The sequence below is a fragment of the Etheostoma cragini genome, chromosome 17 (assembly GCF_013103735.1).
Source record: "Etheostoma cragini isolate CJK2018 chromosome 17, CSU_Ecrag_1.0, whole genome shotgun sequence".
Lineage (NCBI taxonomy): Eukaryota > Metazoa > Chordata > Actinopteri > Perciformes > Percidae > Etheostoma > Etheostoma cragini.
In genome coordinates, this window is record NC_048423.1 from 3,867,215 (window position 1) to 3,894,965 (window position 27,751).

The 27,751-nt window shown below is 40.4% G+C and overlaps 1 protein-coding gene across 2 annotated transcripts; it reads left to right on the forward strand.

The window, feature by feature from the left end:
- Positions 1 to 27,340, forward strand: ugp2b (UDP-glucose pyrophosphorylase 2b). Of its 2 annotated transcripts, none has more exons than XM_034897613.1 (10): positions 1 to 268; positions 3,062 to 3,189; positions 4,604 to 4,711; positions 13,020 to 13,205; positions 17,056 to 17,189; positions 20,960 to 21,257; positions 22,185 to 22,382; positions 24,877 to 25,119; positions 25,934 to 26,038; positions 26,556 to 27,340. In XM_034897613.1, exons 2-10 carry the CDS (start codon positions 3,091 to 3,093, stop codon positions 26,661 to 26,663), a joined length of 1,479 nt encoding a protein of 492 aa, XP_034753504.1. In that variant the 5' UTR covers positions 1 to 268; positions 3,062 to 3,090; the 3' UTR covers positions 26,664 to 27,340. The 2 variants fall into 2 exon arrangements, with proteins under 2 accessions (XP_034753504.1, XP_034753503.1); XM_034897612.1 differs by lacking the exon at positions 1 to 268 and adding an exon at positions 987 to 1,217.
- Positions 27,341 to 27,751: the final 411 nt, after the last annotated feature.

The following is a 27,751-nucleotide window of genomic DNA, read 5'->3' on the forward strand; positions in this document are numbered from 1 at the left end:
TTCCAATTCGCCCCTTCCTGGAATCGCACTGATGTGTAAAATATCATCAAACTAACCTTTTTAAAAGTGTTTTTAACCATTTTCAGCGATGTTGAAGGGAAACAGAATCCCGGGGTTTTAAGGCGAATATCGGTTAAAAGCAAAGTACCAAAACATATATTATACCCGGCTGTCTCCTCTTCGGGATTGTTGTGGTCCTTCAGACCAGACCCGCAGGACCAGGCCGACCCCGTCGACTTTTCTTCCGCCAGTATCCTACTGTCACACAGTAAGAAATGGTTTTAAATCTAATAACAGTTGATCACTTTGCCTCTTGATATTATCAAGGCATTCCCAAAGCGAGTGGTGTTGGTCGTATCTTCAGGTTAGCGATTAGCCCAACGGCTAACGGCTATTTGTTTTTTTAATCGAAAACGGTCTTTCCCCCCCGTGTGTTGTTCATCGCACCGTCGTAGACGTGACTTTTCTTTATGAATATGAAGGGTACGCACACTGAATGCAGTGTAGCGTGTAGTTTGAGCACAACTTGTCCAATCATCCATCATCCATTCATTCATTTCCGCAGCCTAGAGTCTGGAGTTCCTCGTCAGTCAGGTCATGCGGATGGAGTCATAGTGTGTGCCGCTTAATCATTTATGTTTATTGGGAGTGTAAAAAGAGGTTGAACATTACCGAGAATATACGCGGATCTAAATGAAAGCAGGGGGCGAGGCGAAAGGAAAGACATGACGAGAGGTTGGGAGTCACAGGCATGAATTGTGACGTGGTCAACAGTATTGGGGCTGGAAAATGAGAGGCAGGCACCGCAAGCTATGAGATATCCTCCTAGACTCGCTACAGCTTCATCTGCAGGCATCTGGCTGCCGGCCATGGAGATAAGTGTATCTTTGTGCTTGTTTTTACTTTCATAAGTACGTGAGGTAGACAGGACGTCTCCTCCTCCAGAGCGTCACTGCTGAATGGACTGTACACCTCTGGAAAAATAAACAGTTCATAGACCTAGGCCTTAGGTCTACCTCAAGGAAACTTCTTTTTTTTTTTACATTCATTTACGGAATGTACCTTTCAATGACACTTCGGCTTTCACTTTGAATCCTCTCTGGAATACTTAATTTGAAGCTCTGTTTAGGATTAACCTTCATTATTTAACTGTATTTATTGCTGAACTGGTCGCTAACGTTACTTGGCATCTGAAAACATGGCACTTTATGTAGAAGGTAAGTAGTGTTGTGGAGAGTGTATTCAGCTCTTGACCCTAGATGTACAAGTAGTCTACATACATTACGTCTAAGTGGATCTAAAGGACCATACCGGTGTTCTTTATTTGCCAACCATCCACATTAATGTGTGCTGCCAGCCCAATTTTCGAATCTTTTTTTCCTTCCCGCATGGTGTTTTTAAAATGTATTCTTACTGCCTTCCATACAAGCACTGATGTCTATTCATTTCAGTAGCCTACAGTAGTAATTGGTATGTGAGTTTGCCTCATGTACCAACTGATCCATTGCATGTGACTAACCACAACATGCCACGCAGTTTCATTTCTGTCAAAGTTTAAAACACTGACTGATTCCTTCACTTAAAGGATTAAAGCTTGACTATCTGAAAAGTTATTGAATTCACATTATAGCTTTCCTTACATTATTCTTTGTACTACTACATGACCATTTTGCCAGCTACATACTGTATCTCTTGAATGCATTAGAGATGTAAACTCTAAACACTTAAATAGTGATGTTAGACAGCATGGACATGCTGTCTAATAAGCAACCAGCCTGCCAATAATTTACACGTTGCTGCCATTAAAGAAGCATTCAGCCATCAAGACAAAAATCTAATATGCCAATGATAGTGGCTTTTGGGGCACAGTTGCAGGGTATTTTACTAAATTCTGAAACAACCACTATTACTTTTAAGTATTTAGAAGAGAACCAGACCTCCAAATTGTTAAAAACAACTACCTAAAGTCATTTTGATTATCAGTAAATCATTTAAACGGATAATGAGGTAAAATGTAATATTTGACATGTTATAGACTTAAAAACAAACATGTAATTTACTAGTGAAAGTAGCTGATCCACTAAAAATGCCATCATTAATCTCTTGACTATTGATACTTTAGATACTACAGTAGCAGAAGTTAGTCAGCCCTGGTTGTTGTCTTTCCTTGATGACAAACGTTGGCGTGGTGTAAATTCCTTTTGCAACTGTTGCCAATCCATGGTGACATCGATAGGTCTTGTCTTGCCACATTTGACCAGAAATACTCTAAAAAGCTTTTATTTTTATATGAAGCCAATAGATGGTCCTTAAGCTACTAATAAACCGTCCTATGTGATCATTTCATCCAGGATGTTTTATGTATTACTCTTTAAGGTCATCCACACAGAAGCCTCTTGGCTTTTCCACCACTCGCCCCCATGTTGTAGGCTCACTATATCATAATTGTGCTTTGTTTTTTTTACTTTAAATTTGTAATTTTTGAGAATCTGCAAAAATGTAGGCTTAAGTCTCATCAAAACATTAATCTAGGCACAACAGGTTCATTTTGCCACATATTGTATTTCTTTAATCTCACCCAACTTGCAAATACACTAATTAGATTTTGTGGAAGCCGTCTAATTGGTCAGAGTTTGCCAGTCATGTTGCACAGCTGTGGTGACTGCAGAGCTTTTTGCTTGTTTTGATTTTTACCATAGCCTGTTTTGAACTGAAGTTTAGGCCAATACTAGATTATTTTTTCTCTTGATGGACTAGTTGATTATCATTTCCAGCTCCAGATAGATACTTCTGTACTTAATTTGTATTATGGTTTTTCCAGCTTCTGTGATCAAAATTAGTCTGATTTTTAAGATGTATATCAGTAGAACTACAGTAATCCAAATATACAAAAGAAATCCCTTTTATAGCTGTGTTCAGTGGCAAACAAGGTTAAAACAAATAGTTTGAGTCCATTGAATGACAAAATAATCATTTTGAGGATCTAGAATATGTATGAATTCAAGAATGTTGCAGCAGTGTTAAACCTTGCCCGACAACTTCCACTATCTTGCCTGTTCAGGTCTGAGTAAAGGAGTGGCCAACGGTGGGATGGCTCAGTTCCAAGAAATGATGCGGCAGCAGCTGGAGACCTCTATGCACACGGAGCTGGAGAAACTGCTGGACACCACCACAGGCGCAGAAAGAGAGGTACACTGACACACCCTTTCTCTTCAAACATCTGGTTGTGATTTAGGGGGCGATCGAGTCCTACACAAATACTGGAAAAACACAAAAGTGACACATACTGTAGCACAGTGCCAATGAGGGTCCCACCTACTGTACATGATTCCAGAAGCACACACATACTTAAAATGTACGTCATAAAATTGTAGCAGGCGAGGTTTTTAAGCAAACATGCGTCTGTTTTATCAGCTGGAATCATTATATAATGTGACATTAGAGACTTCTAAACCAGCTGACACCCTGTAGATTTGTCATAAAATGAATTGTGGTGTTAGGAGTTGTCACAAATTAAAAGACTGAAATCATAACTGTCTATGAAAGCACAGCAAGAAAACTAGACTGAACATATTTCATCTGTTTTTGTTGAGTTTTATTTTGTTTAAAGCAATCACCAACCTTCAGAAAGGATGTCACAAGGAATAGCTGAACACACACGTACAAACACACAGGCTTTGGCTCCTTCAGACATTAACTGCCAGCAATCACAAAAGATGGAAATGATACATAGAAGAAAAGAAGGGTCCAAGAGGGTCAGTCAGTCACACAGTACTACACACACACACACACACACACACACACACACACGTTCAAGTGTGTATACAGTAAAAGCTTTTGCACTTGCAGTAAGCTATAACAGAATACATACACAACTATAGAGCACACAACCATTTTTAATTACAAACTGGTTGATCTAGCATAAGTAGATACCAGTGATGGACACCTTCCAAAGTAAGTCATTTATTTTTCTTACCCACACGGAATACATTTCTTTTTTTTTTAAAGTACACAATTTAAAGGCACCTTGCTCAAGATCACCTTGGCGGTGCCCAGGAGGTGAACTGGCACCTCTCCAGCAACCAGTCCACCACCAAACCTTTGGTCCATATGGGGACTTGAACCAACCCAACTCCCTACTGACTTAGCTACTACCACCCCACTGAGCTACTACCACCCCTACTTGCCCTACTACTTGCCCTTCTACTTGCCCTCCCTCAATACCAGCCCTTGAGCCCCAAACTGCTCCAGTGGAACTGCTCAGTGGCAGCAGATCAGACTGTGGCTGTACTGGGCAGCTGCCTGGTATTAATGTGTGACTATGTGAATGTATGCCTCTCAGTGAACCTTGCCTGAATAAATAAAGGTTAATAAATAGTCAAATATTTAGGATGGCGTATTGTAGAGCTTGTTCAACATCTTTATTGCAGTCTGCTAAACTGCTTTAAATTAGAGAAAGCCATTAGATAATCTGTGCACGTACAGAAGCAAACCTTTCTTCCTCTTCTGATTGGGCAAAATTGTATTCATGTTTTTGAAAATTTCAGCCTACGTTTTTTTTTCAAATGTATGAAGCTTAAAATAAAATCCTTGTGTTTTTCAGGTGTCCAGAAAAGACTTTGAGGGCTTCAAGAATCTTTTCCATAGATTTCTGCAGGTGAAGGGGCCATCATTAGAGTGGATCAAGATACAAAGACCTCCAGAGGACTCGGTGAGTCGAGTTTGTGGAGTTTTTTATGTGTGTTACTGTGCGCATGTGCTGTAAATGAGAGAATGAGAACATTGGGTGTGTGTTTGTTTTGAGAAAGAAAACTCTGGATTTACATCCCTTACATCCCTCATAAGAACTTGTTGTTTGCCAGTAGCTTTTCATGTTTCTGCATCTTTTCCAATGACGCTCTGATTACAGCGCAAATAAAAAGAAAAAAACAATACCAAAATTACAGTACACATAAATAATATAATCATAAATAATATGATCATTAAAACAATACAGAAACTACAATAGGTAAAAACTTTGATAGAACAATCCAAAAATTACAGTACAAAAATTACAACAATAAAATCCAATGAGAATCACAGACATATATGAGGGGTATTAAAAGCAACGCATCACCCTGAATGTCTCAATGGAAACCAGTCGGTCTAATTTGAGTCCTGAAGCCTGTTTTTAATCTTTTTGATTAAAAAATACAATGATGGGTAAGAATCCGCAGAGGGCTGTGATACACCGCTTTAATTTGGCAGATGAAGCATGCGTGTAAAGAATGTCACCATAATCAAAAACAGACATTATGAGTGAGTGCACCACAGTTTTCCTACTGAAAATTAAAAACACTTATTTATGTACAGGAAACCAATTTTTCTCCTCAGATTTTGGTGTGATGTTCCACACTGTGTTGTTTGGTCAAGGTTTCAAAAACTTTGGCCAAATGAAAAATTGGGGCATTATTAGTTTACTAACTTGGGTCACCACCTTAAGCAAAGGTCCAACCTGATTACATTTCCAAACACTAGGGATTTTACCAGAAGTAAGGTATGTGTTAAATGTATGACCTGTAACATTTTTCTTTTTTTTTACTGTAAAATTATTATAGGGGGCATCCTTCTCGCTTAATGTGTACTCTTGGTTCACAAATGCTATGTTCCAGTCAATCCTCTAAAATGTGTGGAATTTTGAATCGTAAAATAACAAGTCCCTGTGGAGGTGGTATAGGCAGTTCTCTGGAATTTGAAATTGTTTTGTTAGTGTAAGGCCATAAGTATTACCTTAACTAGTAATGCTTGTAAGGGTTCCTGTTTTTTAAATGCTGGCTCATTACTTTCCAGCAACCAGACCAAAGTAATGTTTCTCATTATGGCCCATTGTCTACTTGACTCTGGTTTATGAGTTTTACCTGACTAGGACAAAACAAACTGTAAATCATTTATCTGTTTTACTAAAGTACTATAAATTACACATTCAACACATGGTAAATTATTTTCTTATGTGGTTCATTTTCAGATCTTAAGAATCTTTACTGGGGCAATTGTAAGCCAAAATCTCCAGTGATTTATTACCTTATTTGTGACAGGTTAAGTTAAAGATAAGCTGATAACCAAGTTGTATCAGTGTGTCCCCTTTGAAACCCTTAACACACCAGAAGCAAGTGGTGCATACTGTAGCGTCGCAAGACACAATTTTAACCAGTTCCAGGCCTAGAGCAATGACAAGTGAATTAGTATTGTTTTTTAAAGCAAAAAAAACTTTGATCTAGAAATACTGAAGTATAGTTTTGCATCAAAGCTGCAAGTGTGCAACAATTTCTCAACACTTAAATTAGACGACGTGGGATTCAGGACACCAACGGTTACATTTCTTTCTCTTCAGCTCATTTGCATGATAGATGGAAAAATGTGTCCATTGTTCTTTGTGTCTATTTGTTTCATGCCACTGCCATGTGGAATGTTGCTGGATCGGACAAAGTATAAACAAGTCATAAATACATACTGCTTGATGGGGGTAACACTGTCAAGAGGGATTTGATTTCCTCTAGAGCCACCAATAATACAATGACCCTCTTTGCATTTACACGAGTCCAGGTGACGTTAGGGACAAGAGTGGCACATTAGATTAAGCTGTGCTTCTGACCGCATGTGGTTATCACTCTGGATGCAGTAATCAAGTCAGGAGGTTTAAGGGAGCCCATTTTCTAGCCCCGTCCCTAGGTCGGGTGAGTACAGTGGATCCTTAAGAGGACTGCTCAGTCGTAGATGCCGAAGGGTTGTTTCTGCTTTGTTCCTATAGCACAGCGACTTGCCAGTTGCTGTTTGCCATTGGATTTACCTTGGATGTTAGGGTGGATTTCCTTTTTAAGGAGGGCGCCTGTGGATGATTTTTGTTTTAAGGTGAGGAGACCGGTGCACTGAAAGAAACCTCAGTTCTTAAAGGGTAAACCATGATAAAAATGTTGACTATAACTATTACCGTTTTAATTTAAAATAAATTTAAAAATTCATGTTAAATATCATTAACACGGTGGATTACCATGGTGTGGAAACCGTGTTTTAATCCTTCCCAGCTTTATCCGAGTCTCCTGAAGTTGCTGCACTAATGCACTGCTTAGACTATAATGTACGTTTCTTTAAGTTGTAGACTATCTTGAAGATAGTTATCTCTTCTGCAGAACGTGCAGGAGAAATGTTGCAGCTTTGGCATTGAAGGCATTGAACATACTTTTAAAAATACAGCAATTATACTGAAAACAGGGATCATTTTGGTCACTATAACCGTGAGGTTAAATTTTCACACCCTTAGATGCCTAGTCAGGATCCAGTGGCAGGAGTCCACCACAACTGGGCTCATTTCTGTTGCATGCTCCACCTGTTTCACTGTCTAGGTCTTGGTTGAATTGCTTACCGCCATGGCTTACCCTACTAGAAGCATAGCTCCAGACACTGTTGCTCTTGGTATCTCAGGAACAAACAAGCATCTCCTCCATGACAAGGTGGCAATCCACAGCTAGCCCCTAACGGGCAAAAGGAATGTTTCAAAGATAATATCAAGGCTAGTCTGAAGAAAATTTACTCCACGTTAAGCAACTGGGTGAACTCCCGAAGAGGCGCTCCCAAAGACATTCGTGAAATTGAACTCTGCCGTACCGCAGAGACAGAACAGCACAGCATTAAGAGAAAGAAAAAGGCTTCGCCACCACCAACCAACAGCACTAACCCCTGCCCACACTGCACCAAAGTATGTGGATCACGAGTTGGCCTCTACAGCCATCTGAAGACCCAGAAGTAGACGACCCAACAGAGAAGACAGTCCTACTTAGGGCTGGGACGATGTGTCGACATAGTCAACGTTAGCGATTATGTTAATGTGTCGACACAAATAATAAACTGATATATGAATATTTAAAGAAAGTTCTGTGGCATTCAATGTCTCTGTGTGTTCATGTTTCACAAAGTGTTTAACCCTGAGTCAGACCAACAACGAATCACATCATGTTACACCCCTACAGGGCTAGTTGTATACAGCTGTTAAAACATAATACAATATATGACACCCCGGTATCGGATCAGTACTCTGTATCGGCTGATATGCAAGTTCAAGGATTGGAATCAGGAAGCAAAAAATGGAATCGGACCATCTCTAGTAGGAATCTAAAAATAACATGGCTGCCTCCAGCAACAGCGCAAGTATGGATTCCTCGCAACAACATGTTGAGCAAAAGGCTCGCCCACCGTCTAAAGTGTAGGAGTATTTTACTCTTAACGCCAACAACAAGTTGTTAGTCTGTAGACTTTGTAAAATGATCCTTGAGTCAGGATAACAGCAGCAAAACCCAGTAAGTTCTGTTCACCTCTGCCTCTCCAGCTTCCTCCGTAGCTCACCCCTGAACAGCATGGCCTGCACTGACTTGAGCATGAGGTAAACTGTGCTGCGTTTCCTCCATCTGTAGCACTGTTTTCGTTAATTGCGCAACCAGGCCAGATTGTTTCAGATATCTCATGAGTCTTTAATAATGCCCAACATATTAAAAAATCCTTGGGTTTAAATCGGGCTCGGGCTCATAATTCCCTTAGAAAGGAGAGAGACAAATTGCATAATTTTTTAAATTGTTTTAAGTTTTTTCATTTGTGTATTTCTCCTGAAAGTGACTTGACTTGTTAATTTGTTTTAATGCTGGATTTATTGGAGTACCCGCACTTCTAGCAGCGTCATCAAATAGAAAGAATACACATTTAAATGTATACTTTTAAATGTTAAAAAAATCGACTAATTTCCTGCACAGTCATTTTATCTGCTGCACTCATGTCATATTTGTCAGAATCCTGACTAGTACTGCTGCTTGGCTAGGCGTTAACGTGTATTTATTTTTTTTGAATTTAATATTGTTTGCTATCCCAGTTAGAACAAACAAGATGTGTTAACAAATAGGATGTTCCACTTCCTGTTGGGAAATACAATCTGAGGTCCGAATATTCTTTACAAAGTAATCTTCAGCCGGTTGCATAGCAGAGATGTTTCTGTCTGGCGTTCGTTGGCCATGTTTGATCCTGTAACACTGAACATTGACAAAACTTCCGCAATCGCTCGCCTGGCCCTGGACTCAGTAACCAAACGCACAAACACAAAGCCCGTCTTTTTCTCCTCCGAGAGAGATGGAGGGGGAGGGGGAGACAGAGGGAAAGACGTTTGTGAAATAGAAAATGACAGTGCCACACGGTAATGAGGTGAGGAAACAAGCTGGGAGTGTGAGAGGAAGAGGGTAAAGATGTAGCCTTTGGGGCCGACCTCTAGCTCACCCAGTAAGCGCGTTGGCCCCACGTTGGCCGAGTCCTGCAGCGGCCAGGGTTCGATTCCGATCTGTGGCCCTTTGCTGCTTGTCATCCGCCTGTTGCTCTCCCCCTTTCATGTCCATCCACTATCCCTGCACTAAAGGGAAAAGCTCCAAAAAATTACCTTTTTAAAAAAGATGCCTCATTTGGCAGCGTCTTATCCCATGAGTAAGTGTAAAGGAATTAGCAGAAAAGTAAACTACATTTCTTTTAACAACCACTGCCAATGACAGCCGCTCGATTCAAAATCTTCCCCCAACCAACTTAATAATTCAGTAGCTTTTTAGTCTATATAAAGCCAGTTTTGACACAGATTGCCCACTCACTACTGCAGCAGTGGAGATGACAGGCTGACTTGCCACAGCAATAAGAAATTGGTATATTTTTGGCATTTAGGCCAAGGCAGTTTTCAAGTTATACAGACGTATAAAATGAAAAGAGTGGGGAAGAAGGAGATGGAGCTCTTTTTACGGCCACTTCTTTCCCAATCACTGGATAATGAAAATCATTGTTAGTTGCCGCTCTGATGGAAACCCTAAAAAATGGGTTTAGCTAGTAGGTAAATGGAGCAGCAGAAGTACATGTTGCTTTGCAGGCTGCATTCCAAACCCTGAGAAAGTTCTTGCTTTTTGTTCTGCTGGGATTTTGTTTTGAACTCAAAGTCAGTTTATATAATGTGAAGCAGCTTGAGAAAGAGTAATGGTTATGATGAAGTATCTGTGTGCTAAGATACATCTGTTCATTTTTAATTCACTTTGAAGTTAATCAGCCCTTCCTTGTTTACTGTCTCACTACAATATTCTTCTTTTTGAAGAACGGCCTTAGCCTTATTCATTTTTTATTATTTTATTTTTATTTTATTTGTTGTGATGGTAGACTAGAAAGCATGACTCCTAAGATGAAAAAGGAAAAAAAAAAAGCGTGCAGCTGTGAGTTGTTAAGGGATGAGGTGAGCTTACAAACATGCTGTGGCAAAACATAAGAGCATGTTACATCCTAATAGGATGCATTTTTGCATCACATATTTAGTTTTAATTTTAATCAGATCCAACACCAGTGACCATATTGATCATACTAGCCAAACCTTCCTCCGCAGCGCTGTGGAGGAAGGTCTAGCAATGCCAGACTAAAGACCAAGCAACTACATGAGTATCAACAGATTGAACAATAATTAAGTAATTGTCATTTGCAGCCTAATTTATTTCATAGATCGGCAAACCTAAGTTTAGCAGTGGAGGAGAAAATGAAACAATTTCACATAGTCCATGCCACATGTCCCATCTCTCTGGTTCAGGGCACCTCAAAAACATTTCTGTATCTGCAGTCTGAGGAACCACATGTTTGGTTTCAGTCACACCTGACTTTTCTCTGATGGCTTTGACTCAAATACACAATGACGTCAGTATCTCTCAAATAGCATGTGTGCAGTAAGTCGGACTAACTTGCATGATATTCCACAGTATTGTCTAGTCGGTTACATTTTCCACAACAGCAAAAAGCAGCTGTCCATTTTATTAAAAGGTGATCTAGAACCATTTCCAACCGACTATTGGAACGCATGGAGGAGATCAGGATTAAACATTGGGCTGAGTAAAAGACATCTGCATACGTCCAGTCTGCTGTTTAACCAACACCCGCTTCACCTTTGCCAAGTTTTACTGTAGTAAAACAGTATTTTCTGAAGGAATTAACCCTTGTGTGGTGTTATTAGGCTTTTAAATCAATACAGCCATAACAATGTATGTACAAATACTTGATAGATGTTAACTTTTAGCTCAATTATCAATGATCTATCCATATGTGTTGTTCATATTTGCCATTTACCCCTGTGAGATCACATTTTTGAAAGTAAAATTATTTCAGTTTTTTGTGAGAAAACCAGGACATTCAATTATAAAAAAATTTAAAATAAAAAGCAACTAGATTTTTCATCATTATTGGTGCTTATTTCTTAGAACTTAATAAGAACAGGTGGAAGTGCTTGAAATGTAACACAGTTGTAAACTTGTAAGATTAGCAGGTGCAGAAAGACAACATAGTTTTGTAGTACCTATAATTAAAGGTAGTATGTATGTACACACCTCATGCAGGCATCTTTCCTCCTGCACTGCTGCCAATTAACACGTAGTGGAAACCGTATTCTAGTTGCATAACGTTTGTTGTCCTTCTGGATAAAACTGTAATCCACGTCTGGGATCTGTTTGCTCTAAAATGTCCACAAGGTTTCTTCCAGGTGCTCACTCTCACCCCTGACACCAGCTTGTCAATCAAAGTGAAAAGTAAATAACAGTATACAGCGGTTTGCATTAGAACTGCTTTTTTTAGAACTTGTCGTTTTATCCAGCTGTTTGGTCAAACCTGCATACCACTGAGTGTTGTTTTAACTTGGATGGAGTGCATGAGCTCAAACATAACACACACAGGAGGAAACAAAAATGCATCCTCCATCTTTACTGGCCAGAAAGTGACATGAACATCTGGGAGTGGAAGCTGTTTAACTCCAGGGGTACAGGGGTAGGATGGGGATCGCAGCTGAAAAACATTATTCTCAATATAACAACACATATGCCAAAGACCTCCCTCTTCATTCCCCTGGATTTCCTGCTTACTCGCCGGATTTTTTAAAATGAATTTCCATCACCTTCAGGGATTTGTATCAGCCACCGCTGTAACGTATGTACAAGTTAACACGCTTTACAAATTACAACTCAACCATGAAACATCTGTGGGCCTTTTGTTAGGATCACTTCCCATCTCTGTGAAGAACAGGACAGGGAGTGAGTGGCCGCTGTGTCGAGGTTGTCTGTTGTATTTGTCACCTCGGTCTGCACTTGGTGTAGGGAGAAGGAGGAGGGAGAGGGGGGGCCCGTCTGTTTCCATCAGGATGCTGTGTGTGTCCGCTGTCACTGATTGTTGAGGAAGTGACACAGGATGGCCTCCTGGCCTTTTCATTTTCTAACACACACACACACCATTTCAGATCATACATTTATCATAGGCAATCTCATAAAGAACTAGACTTTCCCACTGACGCCCTCACTCCCTTCCTGACAACAAAAAGCTGTTGTAACATCTGGTTAGAATTTGCTGTCCCTGGATGCTCCTGCACATTGCTCAAAGTTTTTAACTCGTTTTTAAAATGTTTCCGAAACAATGAAATTCAATCAAACTGAATCAAACTTGAGAAGCACAACTGTTGAAAAGCAGTGATTTTTCAGTTGAAAACGGATCCTGCTGCCGTTTCACTTTTAATCTGGAGATGACATTCCTGTGAAATTGTGTTACACAAAGGTTTGCTGATTTTGACGGACATATCCTTTCATAAATTCCCTTCACTCCTTCCTGCTAGAAGGAAGTCAATATGTGTGAACGTGTAATGTGGCTACACACACACACACACACACACACACACACACCATACTCTAATTGCTTTTACTGCCTTGCCATCAGAAGTGCTTAGTTGTGCATCAAGCCATCGTTATTAACTATCTACACTATTCACTATATAATCTTTAAAATCTAAGAAATATAGACATCAAATTACCACCAACACTGTTCACAGTTCACAGTAATAAACACTTTAACAAGACGAGAGTGGGAATTATGAGAGGAGTAAAGTTGTTGGTTTTAAAAGCACTTTACATTTATAGGTACACCTGCTGTTTCCCTGACCCCCCTCTCCCCCTTTCTTCCAGATCCAGCCCTACGATAAGATCGCTGGCCGAGGCCTGCCAAACAACGTGGCTGACTGCCTGAACAAACTGGTGGTGGTGAAGCTGAATGGAGGCCTGGGCACCAGCATGGGATGTAAGGGCCCCAAGAGCCTGATCAGTGTCCGCAACGAGAACACCTTCCTAGACCTCACGGTGCAACAGATCGAGGTACAGAAACCTATCAATACCCAAGTTTATGGCTTTAGAGAATGTAGAATAGGTTCTTAATTTGGGGCCTCACATCATGTCATCATGACCTAAGACATATTATTACATTTTGAATGTGCAAAAAAAGTATGTTTGCCAACGTGTTACGTATCAGCTTTACAAAAGTGATAATGTCACTGTTGTGTTGACAGCATGTCACGCTGCCCTCAGCAATCAGTGAATGAACACAGGTTTTAAATTAATTATTTGGAGTTGCAACAATCTTTTATGCATTGAGAATAAATGACTTAAATCGCTCTGCTGCGTCCTGTTGGCCAGTAAGGCACATCTAGCTTTTACTAGATAGACAGGAGAGTTACGCAGGAAATGAGGGAAGACAGAGGACAAGGGTTAGGACATGGAGCGGAGGTCCTTGGCTAGATTTACATTTACATGGTCAGCGTCTTAAACCTCTTGTCCACCAGGACACCCCAAACTGCATGCTAATGATGAAAGACTTCGACAGTGATTTGACCTTATTTGTTTATTCTTTGGATTATTTTTTTAATATTTAGTCGAAGAATATGTTTTGCATGTTTAGAGACACAGCAGGTCTGCCAAAACAAGACCAAATGAGTAAGTGGAAGATCTCACTCTGGGATATAATCACAGAAAGACAGGAGTACACATTCCCCAAAACCTTTCTACCCTGTCACCAAACCTCACTGGTGAAAACATTTAATTACAATTTAAGCTTAAGAACCAAATAGGTTTTTAGATATTCATTGTAGAAGAAATTATAGATAAGTTCAAGCGGCTAACTCTCACTTTCTGTTGGGTGCTGTTCTTATCTCCTATTTTAGCTGGTTTTCATGATTCCTCCCTCCTCAGTTCATAAATGTGTCCTTGGAAAAAAGCTTTTTGTTATTTTTACAGTCTGTCGGTTAGTTTACCTTTTCTCTTAAACCACAGCTGACAAACTTGTTTTTACAAATCACTTCCTTGTTGTGGCCCAGCTTTAGCAGCAGGATTGACACTTAGTTGTTAGCCTTATTAAGAGGTAGCCGGTTGTCACAACAGCACACGTGGGGCACGTCCAATCTCAAACCGCGGTGCACAGTCTTGCTACAGTTTCCTGGCTGAACAACTTGTTTTCTGGGAATGGTGTTCAACAGGCTTTGAGTTATGTTTTCTCCTGTTTAACTGGTTGTGTCTAATGTGACTAATGCGTAGTCAGGCCACCATTGTAAATACATATCTTAATGACTTGCCTTTAAAAATAAAGGTGAAAAAAAGACATGATACCCAAACAGCAGAGGCCTTTAAACGTGGTGTTAAAAAGGCAGCCACCCCTCTCCTCTTCAGAAACAGAAAAACAATTACAAGCAAGTATGTATTGTCCTCTGCCTTGCTCTCTATTAGCTGCTGTGTGTGTGAATCATCCTCCAGGAACAAGCTTCTTTTACTTGATGTATCTGGGGCGCAGGGAGAGAGAGAGCTGTTTTTCTGGTAAAAGAGCTAAAGGTTCTTTGAAAGGAGCTCAGTACGATACCTGGGGGGGGGGGTATAGTGACAGAGGATCTGTTGGTGTGCCAGCCGGGAGGTCTGCGGGATTGGTAGCAAAATGAAGAAGGTTGTACGCTGGAGGAAAGGAGGGTGTGTGAACGTTTGTGTGCGTGGAAGGGGGTTGTGGTTATTTATGCCTGATCATAAATCAAGACCTAACATAAAAAAGTTTTGCGTGCATCAGCAATCCAAGTAATTCCTTGATTATTTTACGTTTGTTCAAACTTAAATAATGTTCCACAAATACATACATAAAGAAAGCATCACCTATTTTAGCATTGGAGAGCTAAATTAAAGTTTCAGCCTCAGTACAAAGAAGTCTGTAAGGAATCTGTCATACACGATGATGCCAGAGCTTTGGTGTGTACAGTATTGTGTTATTGGGTTTATATAAGGGGTCTATGGCCCTGTGGTATTTGTGTGTTTCCCTCATGGGACGACTCTGTCCTCCCTGCACACTGCTCTCTGTGTCTGAGTCACTGCTCTCCATTTTCTGCTCAGGTTACCTCCTGACTGAATTGGGCTATTTAGAAAGAGAGAAAATGGATCCCATACACACACCGACCTCCAACCAGGTCTCCTGTGTGAGAACACCCCTCATGCATATTTATTTTGGACAATTTTAGTGTTGAGAGACCTGTACACTGACACTCACGAAGTGACATGGAAAAGTGGGCTTACTGGAATGGCGCCACCTGGCTGCTGAAGATTTCCTGCTTTCACCTGAGCGGCTCTGTTAAATTAAGCAAGTTGAGTTGTGGAAGTTTTAAAAGAGTACAGCTCAACGTTGCAGAAGCAGTCCAACTGGCAACCACTTTAATTCTGGGAAACAGGGCCATAGCTTCCACTAAGGACACTAAGGGATAGTTTTTCCAGGTAAAGTTGATATTTTAAGGACTTGGGGGGTCTTTGCATGTGGAACTTACACACGTCTGGTATTTTAAAGGCTTTTTAAGAACTGCAACGATTATTTGATAGGTGGGAAATGAATCTGTAGCAGTTGTGGTTATGATTTATTGTCGTCATTTCCTAAGCAAAAAAATCGTTGTCTTTTCTTAAAAAATGTGAACATATGTGGTTTATTTCTCTTATATAGTAATAAAGTTAATATCTTTGGTTTTAGACTGTTGGGCAGAGAAAACAAGACATTTGAAGAAATGGGATTTAAAAAAAAAAAAAAGTATATATATATATATATATATATATATATATATATATCTTTTTTTTAAGATTGCTCGGGGATCCAGTGGATATTGTTTTCTGTCGCAGTCTGGAAATGAAACTATTTTGCAACTTCCTCACGTCAGCCACTCCCCACTGATTCCCATCCTCCCATTTCTCATCATTCTCCTTTACTGACTGTAATTTTCTCTTATCTTGGTAAAATCAATGCTGCTCCCTCCTCATGTATTATTTCCCTCCTTTTGAATTCATTCTAATCAAACAATCAAGTAACACAAATATTGTTTCTTGGGTTGTTCTTAGTATTTATTACGTGTTACACGCTGCAGGAATTCAGATGTATTTAATTATTGCTGTGTTCAGGGGCGTAGCACAAACTCGTGTGCCCTGTAGAAAGGCATTCTTTACGGGCCCCTCCCTGCATCCACAGCTATTCATTCCAGTATCTTCGTCCCCGGTCTGAAGCCCCTGACTGTAGTGTCAGATAATGTCACTACTTTCACAAAGTCTAACTGCTAGAACTGCTTACATTTGTATTTAAAGACTCTCAAACTAAAATAAAATGGTTTAAGTTATAGACTTCAACTTTTTTATTTATAATTTATTTATATTATATTGATTTTGCGATAGAAAAAAATCCCTAGTAATTTAAGACATGAAAAAAAAGAAGAAAAGGCATACTTATACATACCTGCATACAGGACATGCTGCTACCCTACACATAGATACAAATATTCAAAGTTTTTCCACAAACATTCTGTACTGTACACATGCACATACAGTACATACCTGCAGAGACAAATTTGTTCTGTCCTGCTTTCCATAGACGCCCGTCTATTAAGTCTACTAAGTGCTATTTGTCCTATGTTGTATTTCGTCAAAGTAACGCCTCAATAACGCACCACCTCATCTGATCACATGATAATCTAACTCTGTAATATAATGACGCGTTTTTACATGACCGAATATACACTTTAAAGGTCATTTGTTTGAATTAGAGGATCAACGTGTGTGTGTGTGTGTGTGTGTGTGTGTGTGTGTGTGTGTGTGTGTGTGTGTAAAATATACATTTTCAATTGTACCTTGAAAAATCGAAAATGCTGCTGTCGGTTTTTTACTCTAGCACCTGAACAAGACGTACAACACAGACGTGCCGCTGGTTCTCATGAACTCCTTCAACACAGACGAAGACACAAAGAAGATCCTGCAGAAGTACACACACCACCGTGTCAAGATACACACCTTCAACCAGAGCAGGTGAGAGAACACGCTAGAATTTTGTCAAGCAAAGGTCATGTTTATGCTAAGGAGCAGTTGAGGGTCTGGCGAGTCCACACAGCATTTCGGGATGCAACCACCAACACTAGGGGCCCTGTTTCACCGATCGAAGCATGTGAAGGCGTGCAGCGCCTGGTGCAGGTGCATTTAGGGCGTGTATGAATCCACTGTTACTAGTTTAATGGCAGAAAAAAAGGGTCTGTGCACCAGGTGCATGGTTCAAAAGGGTTGTACTTAATGTCCCACTAAAACATAGGTGTGTTTTAGCCGTAACATGCAATAAACCAATCCGTGTAATCTCCCATTCCCTTTCAAAGCCAGGCGCATTTGTACCTTGGCACATTGCTATTATGATGGTGGATTTGCTAAGCATGAAGGAGAGATTTTCAGGAGAAGAAACTGATCTGCTTGTGCATGAAGTAGAAACGCACAAGCGCTAATGCGCTATTAAAATAATAAAGAAATGCTGCGTTACTGACTTTAGACCGAGTTTTTTGTTGGTCACTTTCCGCTGCCTCAAGGATAGCAATACGCCAAGAATGCACCTGAACACACCTCCCTGTAAGACCTGCACGCTCATGGGTGCACATGTGGGCGCGGTAAATTGACAACTTGCGTCGGACTTCATGCTGCGTTGCGCCAGGTGCAGGATAGGACCCAATGTGTATAGGCTGAGGTTGTTTCCTCGTCACGGCAGACAATAAACTGGAAAGAAGACTTGAAGCTAAAATCTTAAGATTGGAGAAAGCACAAAAATCTGCATCAGTATTGGCCGATTTAGACACTCAAGATATTCATTTCCAGTTTGCTGTATTAAACCCAAACGTACTGAATGAACTCAAACAATGTGCTGCTGATCTGTCAAGAACAGCAGCATCCAGACAGGAAATGTCATGTAATGGTTGGAGAAAGCCATTAATATGTAATGTCTTGGTGTCTCCAATTTGTCAGTCAAGTGGAACTTGCTTTTTCCTGTTTCCCTTGAATTATTTAAAGCACTTGTATGTTCTGTGTGCCAGAAGGAGCGTAGTGCAAAGCAGTGGTGTGTTTGGGGGGGGGGGGAATTTAATGTCAGCACAGAGAGAGTCGTTGAATAGTTGAAATGTCAATCGGAGAGAGCAGTCAGAAGGAGAACAAAGAGAAGTCTGTAGTCGAGTTTGTCAGGGTAACTTATAAAGGCCAGTTACACATTGACAGTGATACATTCACTGCTCATCACACTATCTGGTGTTCCAGTTGATGAGGGGGGAACAATTTGCTTTATCCCCCAGACAAATTGTCCAAAGACTTTCATTATTTTTTTTAGCCAAATTCTTTTATCATTTTTTAGCCAAATTAAATTCCATGTCAAACGCTAAAGTTCCACTTACTAAAGTGATGAGCATAATAAATAACAGTCTAAAACTGAACAACTGAAATTGTTGTTTCTTTTTTTAAACTTTTTTTCAACCCGCATCAATACCCAAAAGCAAGTTAATTTTAAATGAAAGTCCAGCTAAATATAGCTTTACAAAAAGGTTGCGGTTCCCTTTGATTAACTAACAAAAAATAAATTAAGTAGTAAATGAAAGAGCTAAAAATGGATAAAAAGTATTTGGAAGGTGTCATGAAATGAAAATGATTTAACACAATTAGTACATGAGAACAGATTAGAAACCCATAGTACGTTCCTTGTACTTTAACTTTAGGAGGAGGCAGCAAAAAAAGCAAATTCACTGCAAGGATCAGTTAACAACTCACAGGTTAAAAAAACTAATTCTTTGATAAGATTTATGTTCATTCTCCTGTGTAGCCTAGAAAGAATAGCTGTTGCTTCTGAGGCAGTAATATTGGATCCAAGAAAGGAAAGGAAAACACTTCTGTGGACATAACAACATGTTCAGGACTTAGAAGCTTTTAATCCAACCAATCATCTTCCCAGAACAGTCAGCTGGACTAACACCTCGGTTAAAAAGGTCTCCGGGCCTCTACTGGGCAGCTCCTCTCCTCTCACCTGACCAGCTCCTCTGCCCTCTGACACATCCTCAATCTGCCAAGAACACAGCAGCTCCCACTCAGGGCTGCTCCTCGTGATGAGCTTTGTCAACTCAACCTGACGCGGATCCTTCTCAGAAACCCTTTGATCCCTTTAATGCACACAGAGATGATGGCTTGGGCTCTTTGGCTTGTTGCCTCATCTCAGTGATATGAAAAGAGAAAAAAATCACAAGACACTCGGCATGCTAGGTAGTCTCAAAGCTCCCATGGCTTTGACTCAGCTGTGGACCAAAAGATTTCACCTTGTCTTTGTTTTGTCTTTGTGCTGTTTATGTCCTTAATGCGCAGACTGTGATTCCCAGCTCCGCAAATAAATAAGGTCATCCCTTGTTTTGGTTTTTAGAACTACATATTAAGTACATACAAAAGATAAGAGACTGTTTAAATGCCAGCAAAAGAGGAGAGAGCTGTTCATAAAATGTCCTCAAAAACATAATGACATTGACTGACTGATTTTAATTTAATAGTTAAAGGCCATTTAGCAGCTAAAGAGACGGATATTTCCCTCAAGAGCTGGTGAAGACCAAAAATCAGATGGAAACTCAACTCCAAATAAAGGCCAATGTTGTCTGGCTCTGCTTCTGTGGAAATAGGCAATATGTTCCCTGTTGGTTTACATCTTGTTACACTGAAATAAAATGAATCCAGGTTTAAGTTTGGGTTCAGACCTCCGTCAGTACCCGATGTGAGTCGAGTGCAAATGTGAGTTGCGCATGCGTCGCTTTGCAAAAAGTAGCCTACAATAACCAGCCAACTGCTAACGAGAGACTTCTATAATGTCAATACATTAAAAAATGGACCTACTTAACAAAGTTTGATCACTGCTACAAGTTAACCGTCAATGAACTTCAACTTCATTTTTTCAACTTCATCTCTGACTCATTCCGAGTGTTTTAGCCCTGTCCACGACTACGCAGCGACATCTTCCTACAACACTTGAATGGCCTTTTGAGCTAAAGTTAGCAAACAAACAATCATAGATAGCTTTTAAACTTCAACTTTAAGCTGACAGCTGACCTACTTTAAGTTAAAGGAGTGCAAATCCTTAAAAAAGAAAGGGCATGATCGTTCTGAAGTTTGTCTTTCATACAGCCCAGCAGAAAAGTTTCAAGGTCATGAAAGTTATTCATTTGGTTTAGGGAAACTAAATGAAGCTAAACTAGGATGAACCTTAATTTTAAAGCAGGGATCTTCAACAGGGCGTTCAGACCCCCTAGGGTCAGTACAGGGGGGCCTCCAAATGTTGTACATTTTTGAAATCTTTATATGAATCCAACATATTATAAGAAAATATAAATCCCCACTGCTAACTGGCCCATAGGTAAGGTATTCACTAAGGCCAGCCACATGCACAGTTCATCCTAAGGATTCACTGTGCTACATGTATGTTTAACATTAAAACATGATTCATAGAATCATGCCAACAAATATTTGGCCATTTTAATAGCTTAGTATTTTATGCAAAAAAGGTTTGCTTGAAGGCTTTAGGTTGCCCTACATGTTATCGTAGGCCCAGTTTAATATGCGACCTGTCTTTAAGGACCCTTTAGTGCTACCCACCCAATATAATACAGTGAACAGACAATAAATCATGACATGGAGTCATTATTGGGTTGGTTTATAAACAAATGCTCACAAAAGTAAACTTAAAACAACCAAAAACAAGATGTCTGATTTTATTGTGGACTTTTTTCTTCTTCTTTTTTGTCCAGGTACCCTCGTATCAACAAAGACTCGCTCCTCCCTGTGTCCACAAACTTGAACATGAACGGGCAAGGCGCGGAAGGCTGGTACCCTCCGGGGCACGGCGACATTTATGCCAGCTTCTACAACTCGGGCCTGTTGGATCAGCTGATCGCGCAGGGCAAGGAGTACATCTTTTTGTCCAACATCGACAACCTGGGAGCCACCGTCGACCTCCACATCCTGCACCACCTGGTCAGCCAGCCCAACGGCAAGCGCTGCGAGTTCATCATGGAGGTGACGGATAAGACGCGCGCCGACGTCAAGGTGTGTGGAGGAATCCTTAGTTTATGGATGACTATAGATGTAAATGGCCTCTTCCACAGTAATATTAAAAGTAGGTGAAAAAAGACATGTTTTCATAGATTATGTTTAATATATTTTGGAAGACTGGGTCGTATTTTATTGATAGCCACAATTACACAATTATTCATTAAAAGTATTAGATGTTAGGTGCTTTGCTTTTGGTCTAGCAGGGTGGAAAATGACTTACAACAACCAAACTTTAATGCTGTAAAGCATGGGTCTTCAACAGGTACTGAGGTACTGCATGGGGGTCGCGAAAGTTTTGGTTGATTAGACTTTTTTTCATTTCCACTAATTGAAATGTCTTTAAATACACATTAACATGAATTCAACACACTGTAGTAAACAGATAAATGGAGGCAGAAGATGTCTTTCAGTCATCAATGCACACATTCAGCGACACACAGGAGCTCTTTCAAGCTGGGCACCGTTTCATTCACAACACCTGTCCCATCAACGAGTAATCACAATCAGAAATACTTTAATAATCCCAGGGCGAAATTACTTTCGTTACATTACTCCATATGTAATAGAGTCTATTACATATGGAGTAATGTAACGAAAATATTGAATGCACAATAACAAGCTACATTTACACATGGCACTATAGGACCAGTTTGATATAACACAACAATTTTATACAATATATATATATATATAATTAGGGGGTCCCCGCTCCATCTCGCCATCAGTTTGGGGGTCCTTGGCCTGGAAAACGTTGAAGACCCCTGCTGTAAAGAATCATTCTCGGCAATCATTGGTAATAAAATGCTGTGGCATTATAAAAGAAATGTATATTTCTGTCAGGGAAAGTTTCTGTTGCACCTTGGAGTTCCCTTCCTCGCATGCAGAGAACATTTTGTAGAAATGGCTGACTCTGATTTTCAGGGTGGCACGCTGATCCAGTATGAAGGTAAACTGCGTCTGCTGGAGATCGCCCAGGTGCCCAAAGCCCACGTCGACGAATTCAAATCGGTGTCAAAGTTCAAGATTTTCAACACCAACAACCTGTGGATCTCTCTGGCTGCCATCAAGAAGCTGCAGGAACAGAAGGCAATGGACCTGGAGGTTATAGTCAACCCCAAGGTCAGTGGAGGGGGGGGGGGGCTGAAAAATAGCAAAACAGTACACACACCTCATGAGGCATAGCCAACACCAAATTACAGAATAATTCAGATATTTATGGAGGAGCTTACGTCACGTACAAATCCCATTATTTAGTTGTAGCTCAGTTCAACAGTTGATGAAAGTGAGTGAATCTAAAGGAACAATACAAAACAATTGGAAGTACAAATACTTTGTTACTGCACTCAAGTGGATTTTCAGATATTTTTACTCTACTATTTATTTTTTGTGTCAACTTTTTACTTTTACTCCTTACCTTCTAACACAAATATCGGTACTTTCTACTCCTTCTATTTGACAAAATTGGCTCGTTACTTTAGTTTTGTACTAAAGGTGGTCCATCAGGTGTGACTGTGAGTGTGTGTCGGAGAATATCGCGGGCACGCGCCTCACACTGCGAGCGGGTGCGCACGTCACACAGAGAAAAAAGTGAGAGAAAAGATAGAGACTAGCTGTCCGGAGGATAATCAGTTGAGCTAGTCTCAGCTAGACAGCCAGTCTCTTTTTCTTTTCTCTCACTTTTTTCTCTGTGTGGCGTGAAACGATTCATGTTGAAAGCCGTGCGGGGGGGCAGTTCAAAGACAGGATGGCTTGACTTTTTTAATAGATGCTCAGATGAAACCTTTCACTTTCAAAAACCTGCCAACAAAATAACGTAATCTGTTCCGTTTTACCACGTCCGTCCTGTTGCGTTTGACTACATAGCTGTGAACAGAGCAGAAAGATATCTGCACCCTCTTCTCCACAGAGACCACCACTTCTGAATAAATCATATCTTGCAAAAAGAAATCCAAGCGTGCCGAGACTGCTTATGTTCTAAAGCCTCTCTGTGTGTCTGCTATACTGCACGGATCAACTCTCTGAGCCGTTTGTTGTCGTGTGAGGTTTTTGCATACAAAGGAGAGAAAAGGAGATCCAAACCAATCCAGTTTTCTGGTCTGCTCTCTGGTGGCTCCTCTGCTCCACTTGGACTCTGTGTGTGTGGGGGTGTGTGGGGGTGTGTCTAAGAGAGACAAAGATGAATATTAAACTTCAGAGGGCCACTTGTGAAACTTTAAAATATAAAGCTGCCTTTCTTCCACTTACCTTACTGAGCTTGTTTATCCAGCTCAAGTTCACATTTCTTTTACAATAAAGCAAAGACTTGTCCAAATTATTTAAAAGAAAAGTGAAGCATCAAAAATGTAGATGTCTAATTTAGCATGAAGGAGAAGTTTGAGGAAACGCTTGATCAGAGTAATTTAATTATTTTGTATTTGTTTTTCCTGATGCGGATTAGTATGTTTTGTTCAGGCATAATTTTAAGGCTCCATGTTTTCCTTGCGCACATTTATCCTTTATTGCCCTCCAAAGAAAACAAATTAGACGTGATGTGACTTGATGTTGTTTTGGTTGTGCTCACGCAGAGGCAATACACTATTCCTCTGCTCCCCTCCCCATCAGTGGAGAAGCAAACGCCTCAGGCTATGCAAAATCTGCAACCAGTGTAATAAATTCACTGCTGAGCTGAATTGCTTTCTCCGTGTATAGACGTCATTTTCCAGCCCTCTGCTACTGGATCACACAACTGTGACGTAGCAAGTGGAACTGGTCACAACAGGGCAGAGCTGTGTGGCTTTACATTAATGTGTCGTCCCATCTAGGTAAGAGATTGGCACTAAAGTGCAGCGTTAGAGGGGCCCCGCTCCCTCAATACAGCACTGTGCACCCATGCATGGCAAAACTGTGTGCACTTGTGGTATTTAGAGGCTCTTAGATTAAAAGTGTCCATGGAGGGATGAATGTTGCATAACTCTTTCTGGTAGTTATACCTGAGACACAGATCATTAAATTAAACACTGTTGTTATGTCACTGATGTCCTGTGAAAGCTCTCAGTCTTATTTTAGTGTATCATGTTCGCCTCTGTGGCTTTGGAAAACATCACCTCAAACGTCTTAAACTCCAAGAAGCTTTAAGAAGAGTCTTCGGCCATGTGAGCAGCTCCGTGGAGGGTTTACTTAGACACAGCAGTGCTTCAAACTCAATTCTAACATCAGCATGCTGACATGCTCCTAATGACACTGCTAACATGCTGGTACAATGTTTACCATCTTTGTTTAGCTTGGTAGCATGCTAATTTTCACTAAAAAACCCTGAAAGTACAGCTGAGCCTGATGGGAAGGTCATTATTTACAAAGAAGAAAAGCAAGATGGCAGAAAATTCTCACACACACTTGTCACCTCTGCATTAGTTTGTAGTAGACTACTACATGTCTTGTGACCGAAGCGTCAACAAACAATAAACTAACACAAAGGTGACAAGTGTGTGCAGGGTTTTCTTTTTTTTCTTTGGAAATGGATCTTCAGGTGATTTAATTCAATGCACCACAAACACGCAACACAAATGTTAAAGAACCAAGGTGCTTTTACTGCAACAACCAACGTGTCTTCTCTCTTCTGTTGTTCTGTCTTTAGACGCTTGACGGCGGGCAGAACGTTGTCCAGCTGGAGACGGCGGTCGGTGCCGCCATCAAATGCTTCGACAACGCCCTGGGCATCAACGTGCCTCGCAGCCGCTTCCTGCCCGTCAAGACCACGTCGGACCTGCTGCTGGTCATGTCCAACCTGTACAGCCTGGACGCCGGCTCTCTCACCATGAGCCCCAAGAGAGAGTTCCCAACAACACCGCACGTCAAACTGGGCAGCTCCTTCACCAAGGTAACAATAATAAGAGGAGAAAAAACATGTAACAAGAAACAAGGTGGCTCACTCTGTGCATGTTGAGGGTTGAGGGAGTTATTTGGATGAGACGCTATGGGACTTTTTTTTTTTTCTGAAGGTCAACCTTAACAGTGGACACTAAAAGTTTAGTTCACCCAAATCGCAAAGAATGTTTTAAAAGAAACGTGGGCGCACACTTTCCTCTTCTAGTTTCAGTGGTATCTAATGGAAGTGCAGCATTCATTTGCTAAAAACAAAGCATGTCTTTTTGGAAGCAATTCTTGAAAAAAGGTGATCAAAAACAAAATACTTTTTTTTTTTTGTATTGCGCCTTAATAGTGGATATACATTGTACATACATACATACATACATACAGTACATACATACATACAGTACATACATATTTACAGTACATACATACATAGATACAGTACATAGATGTGTGATTAAATAAAAAAGAATTACATTTATTCAATTTATTTATTCATCATATTTACTGTATTCATTTATGTATTTGTCACTTGTGTGCCCCGATGCTATATGCTGCATTAGTGTTTTTTTTCTTTGGCTTTACTTTTTCATTTCTTTTTTTTGTGATTAACAATAGTAGTTATATAATTACATGATACAAAAAGTTTACACAATGTCGGAATAAATGGGATCTTAACTAGAATGTGAAAGATGATTCAGAAGGTGTAATTGTGTTGCCAGAAGATCTACAGGTCTGAAAGGATTCATAGTGATCCTGAAAAGACTCACACAAATACAGTAGGTTGTTTACAAATGTCCTCGTTTGTGCGTTGTGTTCAGGTTCAGGAATACTTGACCCGCTTCGAGAGTATCCCCGACATGCTGGAGCTCGACCACCTGACGGTGTCAGGAGACGTCACCCTGGGGAAAAACGTTTCACTCAAGGTAAAACCTCTTTTACTCTACCTCTAGGTTTTAAAAGGTTGCAAGGGAATAATAAATGGCACAGAAATCGGTTTTAATTTAACCCAAAGGTGCAGAAGTTGCTTCGGGTTGAGAGTGACAACCGAGAAACATCATCACATTTTTTATTCCACACTGAGATACACTGTGGGTATTAAAAAAGGCCACAGGCCGCGAGGGAAGTCAGACTTTTGTTTGTTTCCATCTCCATTCATGTCGATGAGATGAAGTGCGAAGGGACACTCGGGGCAGATGGAAAAACAAATTACAGAGATATATCTTTAGATTTAGATTTAACTGGCCTTCCTCTGTAAATCTGAGCGACTACAGTCCCTCGGGTCATGTACATTTTTAATCAGGACATAACGGAAGCATCCCGTGTTAATGAAGGTAACTGGCCCTGCTGGCAGGGGGCTGTCATTGATTTATTGCTTTAATTAAATCCTGTCGTTCTACCTCTGACAAACAAAACTAAACTCATCGCTCTTCCTCCTCCCAGGGCACCGTCATCATCATCGCCAACCACGGAGATCGGATTGATATTCCGGCCGGCTCCATGCTGGAGAACAAAATCGTATCTGGCAACCTCCGCATCATGGACCACTGACACCTTTTCCACACACAAAATGTGCCCTTATCAACCTAGTTGGCTTTATCCCCGTGATGTGACCCGTCATTTTTCAACGCATTGTTCTCCCTGAAGGGTATGTGTGATCGTATGTGCAGAGCTACTCTGCAGCTTCAACAGTAGGTTGTTTACATGGTTGATGGTTGAGGGTGCTTGTAGCTGGCATGTCCTGCCCCCTGTAGGCTGTTTATAATAAAATATAAACCTCAAATAGTGTTAATAATACTCTACTTTTAGCGGTTATATTAAACAATGACATAAACAATCCATGGTAGGGAGAAAAATAACATATCAGATTCTATTTTATTATCTTTTAACTGTGATTTTGACGGGGGTTTTCTGCCAAAAACAACTCGAAATAGATACTATAATAATAATATTGCCAATTTATCATCATCTTCATCCTCTGTGTGCTCTTACAGCACTCTTAATGCGATCACATAGTGTACTTACATAGAGGGGTAAAGTCATGATGAGTTTTGACCATTTCTTTCAAGCACTGAGATCTCACTCTGAGACTCAACATGGTTCCACAAAATACAGCGGTGGCAAGTTATGTCCAACTGACAGAAATAAGTGATATAATGGGCAGTTATCCATTATCTATACCTGGGGCTGGAGCCTGTCCTAGCTCACAGGTACACACAATACATACTTGCAAGCAACCATTGACAAAAAAATCCCTCCTAAATGTGTCTTTTACCTCAGATGTATCCTCCATTCCAGATGAACATGACAGATATGAAGCATGTTTAAGCATCAACTGAAGCAACAAAAATGATCTGTGTGGACCAATGAGAGAGGCTGTATTGTCCTCTAACCAATACATACAGAAACCCCCTTCTTTCTGTCAGTTGAAGTTTCACTGGCGTGGTTTTCATGTAATCACGTTGACAGACTGGACTGAAAATTACTGAAGAATTAGGTCCATTAGTGGATAGAAAACGTGCATTAATTTCCCTCGTTGTCTCGTCGTCGTTTAAAGCTGAGAGGTAGACACAGAGTGGGTTCATCAGAGTTTCTGCTGTAAACGGATGCCTGCTGCGTCTGAAAATGATGCTGAAACC

Coding starts and splice junctions, on each gene's coding strand:
- ugp2b (XM_034897612.1), top strand. Junction 4,712..13,019: donor AAAGACCTCCAGAGGACTCG/GTGAGTCGAGTT, acceptor CCTTTCTTCCAG/ATCCAGCCCTACGATAAGAT. Junction 22,383..24,876: donor AGGTTATAGTCAACCCCAAG/GTCAGTGGAGGG, acceptor TTCTGTCTTTAG/ACGCTTGACGGCGGGCAGAA.